The sequence below is a fragment of the Leucoraja erinacea genome, chromosome 19 (assembly GCF_028641065.1).
Source record: "Leucoraja erinacea ecotype New England chromosome 19, Leri_hhj_1, whole genome shotgun sequence".
NCBI lineage: Eukaryota > Metazoa > Chordata > Chondrichthyes > Rajiformes > Rajidae > Leucoraja > Leucoraja erinaceus.
Window position 1 is genome coordinate 26,639,253 of NC_073395.1, and position 9,677 is coordinate 26,648,929.

Genomic DNA, 9,677 nt, shown 5'->3' on the forward strand with positions numbered 1-9,677 from the left:
ACGGGAGACCCGACCTTTTCTCGTCGGGTCTCCGTTATCGTTGGGGCTGCAATGAGGAGCGGCCTCCAACAGGAAGAGACCGGGGACTCTGGTGCCGACGACTCACCTCACCGTCGCGGAGCTGGCCGAGTCCGGAGCGGGTGGAGCGGTGGAGGAGCGCTGCTGCTGCTGCGGCCCGACCGGAGAGTCGGAGGCTTCAACTGCAGGTCTGTGGACGGCGGTACCGGGAGCCCACGGATCCCTGGAGGGAGACTGCTTTTTCAGGGCTCCTGCAACGGCGACTTCCCCCTCCCGAGTTGCGGGGTCGAAGAGCTCCTGGAGCGGGGCCTTACAGCACTGCCCCGCGCGGCTTCGAATGGCCACAGGACTCTGCGAGCGCACGCCGGGGGCTCTAACACCAAGACCCGGTGTGCGACCTCGCACCACCCGGCGCGGCTTTAATGGCCGCGGGACAATCGCCATAGCCATCGCCAGCCGGGGGCTTTGACTTGGACTCTGACATCGGGGGGGGGAGAGTGCTGTGGAGAGATAAGTTTATTTGGCCTTCCATCACAGCAATGTGATGGATGTTTATGTAAATTATGTGTGTCTTGGGTCTATTTGTTTGTAATGTATGGCTGCAGAAACAGCATTTCGTTTGGACCTCAAGGGGTCCAAATGACAATTAAATGTATCTTGTATCTTGTAATGGCATGTTGTGCTGTGTCATCCACCCAGATGCAAAGCGTATTTTCCATTTTCTCCTTGAACAAGTCACCTTCTTTGTTGCTAAACGCGAGGTGGACACAGCAGCTTTTATCCTATCCATAATTTTAATAATAGTTCTAATCAAGACCATTTCTAGTCAAAATTAAAGAGTTACACAAAGCTTCCAATCGCTTCTACACTGCAGTTTTGTATTCAGTGATGCTTTTCTCAGCACCTTAGATGCACGTTCGGTACTTGAAATTGCAGACTGTTTTCCTGAATAACAAATTGTGCAAGACAACCAGAATGTGGGTACACTGCAGCCACATTAGTTTGAACTAACAGAAGACTGAGGAAACTGCTGGCCAGATGCGAGCGCAGGTGTGATGCGTTCTGATTGGCTACATGAATGTAAACAAAGATCTGTTCTTTCAGCGGATTGTTTGAATTTGAAAATTGACTGCTTTTGTGGATTTTTACGTTGAAAAAAAAAAGGTCCAAAATGAAAGAGCTCTTTTGCAAGGCAGTGCTAAATGGGGTTTACTGCAATCTGCCACTAATCACCCCATGTCTGAATGTTGTCCAAGTCTTGCTGCATGCAGATATGTATTACTTCATTAATTAATGTTGTGAATAACTTACAAATGGTAAATTAATAAGATTACCATAAAGATCATAAGAACATGATAGACAATGAAAATATCAGCATCACACAAATTTGAATTGTTGCAAGTTTTGTTTTACTTAAATGTTTCTTGGCAGAGTGCTATTCTTAGTCCATGTAATAAACTAATGGCCATTCCAAACACACTCGCATTCAGAATTACTAAAATACAATCATATACTCTTAATTGTGTTAGGTATGCTACTTGCATATGTTTTTTTTTTTAAATCTTGGTCTAAATTTAATTTTAGAAAGCTCTGATTACAGAAATATTGTAGCTAATTCGCAATATCCAAATTAATTGAAAATATCTGAATTGTGGGCTATTTTCTTCTGTTAATACCACCTGATAATTAACCATTTTTTGTAAACCAGCATCTGTAGTTCCTTGTATCCACATCCTGATATTTAAGCAAATTGTACTTCCAATAAATTCAGCTATGGACTCCAATCATGTAACATTTTACAAGATGGAACTACAAAAATACAGCGGACAGTAGTTTTCTTTCTTTATACATACATACACAAATGGCCTGATATTCTGGCTGATGTTGAATCTACATATCAGAAACCTAAATACAGATCCATATTAGTTTATTGGTAGATATACAACAGCCCAATTAAATTCCTTGTTCACATGAATTTAAGTAAACAGTATACATACAGAAATAAAATACAATCAATGCATTGATGTGCAAAACTGTAGTGGAAACCCAAAGCAGTGCAAAAAATATTGAATTACAGTAACAGAATAACCCAATAAGGTGCATGAAAAAAAAAACAATTAGTTCAGTCTGACAACAGCATGGTAGAAGCTGTTCTTAAGTTTGGACATCTGACTTTAAGGATAAGGGGGAAATCCTTTAAAACCGAGATGAGAAGAACTTTTTTCACACAAAGAGTGGTGAATCTCTGGAACTCTCTGCCACAGAGGGTAGTTCATGTGCGATGCTCCGCTATTCACTGGGAAACGTCTTTTCATTTTGCACTGTACAACTGTTGCTTTGCAAGATGACAATAAAGGTTGAGTGATTGATTGATTGATAGTTGAGGCCAGTTCATTGGCTATATTTAAGAGGGAGTTAGATGTAGCCCTTGTGGCTAAGGGGATCAGGGGGTATGGAGAGAAGGCAGGTACGGGATACTGAGTTGGATGATCAGCCATGGTCATATTGAATGGCCGAATGGCCTACTCCTGCACCTAATTTCTATGTTTCTATGTTTAAGATCCTGTACCTTCTCCCAGATGGTGGAAGAACAAAAAGGGAATGGCTAGGTAGGCATGATACAACGCATCATGAAGATGGACTGAATAGAAGGAAGTGACAAACCCACCACTCTCTGCAGCTTCAGGCAGATGAGTGCAGAGCAGTTGCCAAAATGCCAAGGGGGGGGGGTCAGACACTGCTTTGCACTATGCAAATGTACTTTATAAATCATAGTTCATCTAGGATTAAATAATTTTCACATTTTTTATAGATAAATTCAAATAATGATGGTGAAAATGTCATGATCCTCTGCACAAAGTCTGATGCAGATCAACTGGCAACAGTGATCTTTAATACCCTTATAACCGAACACAGTTTGTTCGAACAAAACTAGAAGTAATAAAATAGTACTAGCAGCATATATCCAAAAACATTGCCCTGACTGCATGTCCATGCTACTTTAAGACTTAAGGCCTTAAAGCAGGGTTAAAGATCCAGCATTGATACTTGGCCTATATAGTTTATGTAGAATGTGGAAATTATACTACATTAGATTAGGATCAACATTCATTTGTGTACCTTTGTCCACGAGATGTTACACACACGTGTCTGGGGACTGTTGGGTTATCAATGTGCAAAAAATGCTGATAATGCAATTCATCAATTATGCAATAAAATTTCTTGGAAAGACCGTCATTCAAATCCTTCAATTCCCCAGGTATTATAATGGCAAAGTGTGCAAACAATTTGAATATTATTTTTTTCCAAATGTATTTACCACCTTTAAACAGATAAAGGGATTGCATATATGTCAAAATCACAAACATTATCTTATAACACTTTGAACCAAAGATACATGACACAAATCAGAGGAAATGTGTAGGAAGGTCTCGACCCGAAACGTCACCCATTCCTTCTCTCAAGAGATGCTGCCTGGTTACTCCAGTTACTCCAGCTACTCCAGCTTTTTGTGTCTAACTATACAAATCAGATGTACAAAAAGGGTATTGCCACTGATTAGAGTCTGACTAAAGTCAGTGATGGAAACTATTTAAAAAACGTTGTCATCTTTATGCTGATTTTCGTAATGCTGCTTTACTGATGAAACTCATTAACCACACGTATCCATTTCTCAAAAATGAACCTCAAAATAAAGTTTAGCCTGAAACAGCAATTTAAAAAAATTGCCATACAAAAAACATTTCACAAAGATCATTACTTTTACCCAGGCAGCATAAGCAAACACATTGATTAGGATCTTTAGTCTGGTAATACAATTCTCGTCATGATTTTGAAAATCCATTCTGTTGCTTTAAAATAAAGTAATTTAATGATTCCCCTCAATACAGTAAATGTAACTGACATATGAAAGTTCAGTGAAATTTAGTTTATTTTAGAGGTACAAGATGGAAACTGCCCCTTTGGCCCACTAAGTCTATGATCGTCGATCACCCATTCACACTAGTTCGATGTCATCCATCTTTCTAGGCAGATTAACCTACAATCCCGCACGTCTTGGGAGGAAATCTGTGGAGTTCACACAGACACTACCCGAAGTCAGCATCAAACCCAGATCTCTGGTGCTGAGGCAACAGCTCTACTAGCAACACAACTGTGTCATCCTAAAGTAGGTAATTAATATTTCAACATGGGGGTAATCAGATTTGCTACTAATCACAATTATTTACAATTGATGAGCTTTGCTGGCTATTTTCCTTCTCTTTTTAAAATCACACTTCATCCAACTGAAAATTAAAGAGTTAGTAGTGTAACAATAACATACAAATTTTGATTTGCACCTCTAACGTGTAATTGGTATTCATTTTGCAACCTTCCAAGGCTTTGATTAAATATTACAATTATTAATGACTGCTCAATCTATGAACTATGTTCAGGCACACTCAAAAAATGTCTATTGGGAACAAAACCATTTTTACAATTTACATCTGCTAATTCATGGAGAATATGTCAAATGGCCTGCACACAAGCTTGAGGGGAAATATTTGGTTTATCCATTTCTAATACAGCTTGGAAATGTGAAAATATTTCAATGGATAAAATGCTAAAATGAGGAAAAATGATAAAATATTACTTTTTTTAATTACACTGCATCAAAAAAGTTTCATGTCTAATTTAAAACATTCCACCATATTCATCCAGGGATACCATGATAGTAAAGGGAAACCACTGAGAGCAAGTTGGTGAGACCTCATTTTAAATATTATGTTCAGTTATGGGCACCTTGTTATAGGAAAGATATTGTCAAGCTTGAAAGGGTTCAGAAAAGATTTACGAGAATGTTGCCAGGACTAGAGGGTGTGGGCTGTAGGGAGAGGTTTAGGCTGGGTCTCTATTCCATGAAGTGCAGGAGGATAAGGGGTGATCTTATAGAGGTGTATAAGATCATGAGAGGAAGATCGGGTAGATGCACAGAGTCTTTTGCCCAGAGGAGGGGAATCGGGGACCAGAGGACATAGGTTCAAGGGGGAAAGATTTAATAGGAATCCGAGGGGTAACTTTTTCACACAAAGGGCGGTGGATGTATGGAACAAGCTGCCAGAGGAGGAAGTTGAGGCTGGGACTATCCCATCGTTTAAGAAACAGTTGGACAGGTACATGGATTGGCCAGGTTTGGAGGGATATGGACTAAGCGCAGGCAAGTGGGACTAATGTAGCTAGAACATTGTTGGCCGGTGTGGGCGAGTTGGGCTGAAGGGCCTGTTTCCACACTGTATCACTCTATGACTCCATGTATGCAAGAATATCATAATCCTAACCTTCTGCACAAGCAATTTAACATTCATGAAAAAACATGGCAATTTGATAAATTAAGCAATTTCATTGTTGCATATACTCCCAAATTAATTTGAGTATGTTCTGTTCTACTACATTACTAAGTGTTTAAGAAGGAACTGCAGATGCTGGAAAATCGAATGTACACAAAAATGCTGGAGAAACTCAGCGGGTGCAACAGCAGCTATGGAGTGAAGGAAATAGGCAACGTTTCGGCCCTAAACGTTGCCCATTTCCTTTGCTCCATAGATGCTGCTGCACCCGCTGAGTTTCTCCAGCATTTTTGTGTACCTATTACATTACTAAAACTGGACATGTTACCGAAAAGTAACCAGGCAGAAGTTTAGTGTCTTGAATTCAACAACTACTATAAAATTCAACATTTACCATAAAATATCATAGTACAGTACTTTATTAAAATTTTAAATGCACCACAGCCAGCAGATTTCAATATCATAATAAACACAATCACAACAGCTGTTGCACAACTTGCTTTAAACTTATCAATGTCATATTTTACTTAAATCCAGTGTACATGAAACCATTGCTTGGTACTAATATTTAAATGAGTTGTACATACCTGACTACTTGATAATCAAAAGATTCCAAAAGCACAATTTTCTCTTTTGATCTTTAACTAGAAATTGCCTCCTACCCACCTTAACTTTCTCACTCCTATTTTCATCAATTAGCCAATGAAAATTCTTCAAAGCCATCTACCTGTTCTGCTCAGTTATTATTTTGAAGTATTTTATTACAATAAGGCTGAAAGGCAGAACAATCAGCATTGTTTTTATCACCCCTAGGGGCATACCATAAATGGCCTAGCATGTCATAATGGTAAAAAAAAGTTGAACATTTACACATAATTCACAATATCAATAGAAAACATTAAAGAATTACAGCAACAAAAATATGCCACAAATACACAAGCATGATGTAATTAAGAATATCTATAAAAATAAAAATGTTTACCTACATTTAAAAAATAAAAATAGTAACTTAGCTTCTAAGTTCAGCTTTGCCAACCAAATGTACTAACAGGCAGCACCTGCATTTTTTGTTAGATAATTAGGCTATTTATTTCCAAGTAGTTTGTATACTAGCTGTAAATACGACAGAACTGCAGAACTGCAAACTGTTACTATAAAAGTGGGTCACACACCTGTACAACATTTTGTACAGTATGCTCAACAAGTTTGCTCAACTCTTCAAAATACATTTGAACAAAGCACAGGGTGAACCACAGATCAGACATCAATATTCTTAATGTTTCTGCATTTTAGAAATAACAATATTACAATCATCTTTGTATTTTAAAAGAACGAAATGATGAAAAAGCATACAATTGTAGTCTTAGATACTGGAATCCTTTACCCTATTTTAAACAGGTATACATACGTACTTTAAATATAACGAATACACAATATAAACCTTACCGTAAGTAATATTGCTTTAAGGCAAATGATGCATTCGAGCAACCTTTAGGAAAGTTTAACTCCTCTATTATCTGTGACCATTTGTTCTTATCGGTTACCTGCCCCAAAAACAATAATACTGATTAATATGCGCACACATATTATCAGATATCAGAATACACCATCTGTTCCTTTGTCCATATTAATAACGCGACCGGCACTATTTTACACCACGAGCTCCTAAACCCCAAAATCTTATCTACTTTACTTGTTTTCATAAGACTACAAAATCATAAAGATATTACATTTTCTCCGTCCTAATCATCCTATGGGCCTAATATGAGGCCTACAAGTTTCCCCTGTACCACGAAGCCTGACACGGCGAAGAAATACGAAGGTCCGTCTCTCTCGATCCGTCCAGGATAAAGGCAAACAAATGGTGCGAGCCGGTCCCCTGAAGAGCATTTCCTACCCCAGGCACACTCACGATTATCGATGTTAAACATGCCCGCTAATTTTGACTTCGCTGAAGTGCGCTCAGTGAAGCAGCAGCTCAGCCCCACGCACCAGGCCAGGCAGGCTTGCCTTACATGCAACAAATGCCATTCACATCTCTCTGCCACACAACCTCAATTCTTTACAAACATAAATTAATTTACAAAAATAATCAATAAACATCTTTCGCCTACAACTAGAGAGGAACAAAAATTACATCCCGTAAAGATAAATACCTTGGCGAATCCACCTAGACCGGTGACTCTGGTATAGAGAGCGTGAAGATCTAGTTCTTTGCCACCCACTATTGGGATTTTTTTAAAAGGCGTCCTGAAAGAAGACAGAGGATAATCAGCCAAGTGTTTTTCATTTCAAAAAAAAGTTTTAGGTTCCCCTCCGTCAGGTATAAAACGCCGCCTGTTATTTCTTACCCTCTGTTCTGGTGAAATTGCCGCAGCTCCTCCAAGAACGCCAGTCTTTTTCTCCGCGGCTCTGAAGGCTGCAATTTCCCCGTCGAATTTGCCATCTTTTTCATTGTTATTGTGTGTATGTGTACAAAAAAACAAACGAACAAAAAAAAATAGACCTCTCAAACAAACTTCCTTCAATGTCTAAAGGAGAGTGCCATTCCCCTGCCGCTCAGTCATTGATGGTGGAGCGAGTGCGAAAGTTTTAAGAAGGAATGAGAAAAAAGGGAAAAAAACGAGTAACGACTCGGTTCAGGATTCTTCCGATCGCCAGATGAAGAATTAAAAAAAATACAGAAAAGCAAAAACTTACATCTTGTTCTCTATTGTGTGGCACTGTTGTGGTTTGTGTGTGTATGTGTGTGTTTTGCTGCTGCTTTTTGACGCTGTTACACGGGCTGCGGTGTTGTAAGCGGCTCCATGCAGTCACTCGACTCAACACTCTCGCACAGAAAAAGGAGGGGGGAGGGAAAAAACGCACACACACACGAAAGAGAGGAAGAGAGAAAGGCGCACAGAGGGATTAAAATCACCCCGGCGGGGCTGGTGTTGGCAGCAGCCAAAGGCACCGAACAGCAGCGGCTCGAGCCTCCCTCCGAGAAGCGAGACAATAGCGCCTCGTCTCAAGCAAACCGGCCACCCCTGGGCCCCGGGAGGGGGTGCCCCTATTCAACCATTACACGACACCCCTCCCCCCTCGCCCGCACACCGGCCGAGCTCGCCTCGCACAAAATGGCGGCCGCTCGCATCCTGCTGCTCGGGGAGAGAGGGGGGGCGCGGGGGAAACATATCTTGATGTGTGTGTGGGTTTTATTTGTAAACGCATATCTTTATGTATTAGTGCTTTCGATTTATATCCTTTTGCGAAATATAAAAGGCTTGCGAACGGTCGAGTCCGATCTGGGACTTATTTTTTGTCAGTAACGTCGCAGATTGCGCCGAGGAGCAGCGTCGTGATTCTGGTTTGATTTAGGAAACAAATATGGTGGCTGCGGTGGAAGGATAACTCCCAATGTGTGTGAGAGGAGTATTTTTTTCCTTCGGGGAAGCAGAGTGTAAGAAACTTAAATGGGAAAGCTGCTAGTTATGGGTATTTCCAGATGAGTGTTTGCTGCGTCCAGTTACTAAACCTGAAGGAGTGCCAGGTTGTTGTCATCACCAGTCAATGCTGCTTGCTCGCTCACGGGTATCCCAGCTCCTGAACGTTTTATTGACTGTATAAATTGACTGTTGAATTTTAAAATTGCACAATGAGTCAAAATGGATAATTATTACTTTTTAAACAGTTCCACAACTGTCATAGTTTTGTTTAGTGCTTGATGATGCTTCCCTTTTATTGTCATATAAAACTATTTTATTTCTTAATTAACGTCCAGAAATGTTATTTAGCAAATGTATTAACAATCACGTTTTGTATCCTCACAAATGATACTGAGATTTTAGCACTGCCAGTAACTTGCATTTGTATAGCACCGTTTGTGTCCTATTAAATGAGAGAGAAAAATAAAAGAATGTTTGACACAGAAGATAAACACAAAATGCTGGAGTAACTCAGCATTTCCAGATAGAAGGAATGGGTGAAGTTTCAGGTTGAGACCCTTCAGACTGAGTCAGGGGAGAGGAAAGCACAGAGATAAGGAAGGATAAGGTGTGAAAACAAGACATCAAAAGAGATGGGGGGTCAAGGAAAATGTGGAATAAATCATAGTTAGCTTGGAGAAGGTGACAATGATGCATACAGACATAAAATGTAATGGTTACTTGAAGTTAGATAAGTCAACTGGGGTGTAAGCTGTCCAGGCGAAATATTAGATGCTGTTCCTCCAATTTGTGCTGGGCCTCGCTCTGAATGTGGAGTAAGCCTGGGACCGAAAGGTCAGTGTGGGAATGGGGGGGGGGGTTAAATTTGTTTAGCAGCCAGCAGATCAGGTAGGTTTAGGCGGAC

At 40.2% G+C, this 9,677-nt stretch overlaps 1 protein-coding gene across 1 annotated transcript in view; it reads right to left on the reverse strand.

Annotated features, from left to right (window-relative positions):
* arid2 (AT rich interactive domain 2 (ARID, RFX-like)) overlaps positions 1-9,439 on the reverse strand; it is an 89,024-nt gene extending 79,585 nt beyond the window's left edge. The window contains exons 1-3 of the mRNA XM_055650697.1: positions 7,697-9,439; positions 7,502-7,595; positions 6,792-6,889 (exon numbers count right to left, since the gene is read on the reverse strand). Of these exons, the coding sequence (XP_055506672.1) occupies positions 6,792-6,889; positions 7,502-7,595; positions 7,697-7,800 (296 nt within the window). The 5' untranslated portion in view covers positions 7,801-9,439. The remainder of the gene's footprint in view (positions 1-6,791; positions 6,890-7,501; positions 7,596-7,696) is intronic.
* Positions 9,440-9,677: the final 238 nt, after the last annotated feature.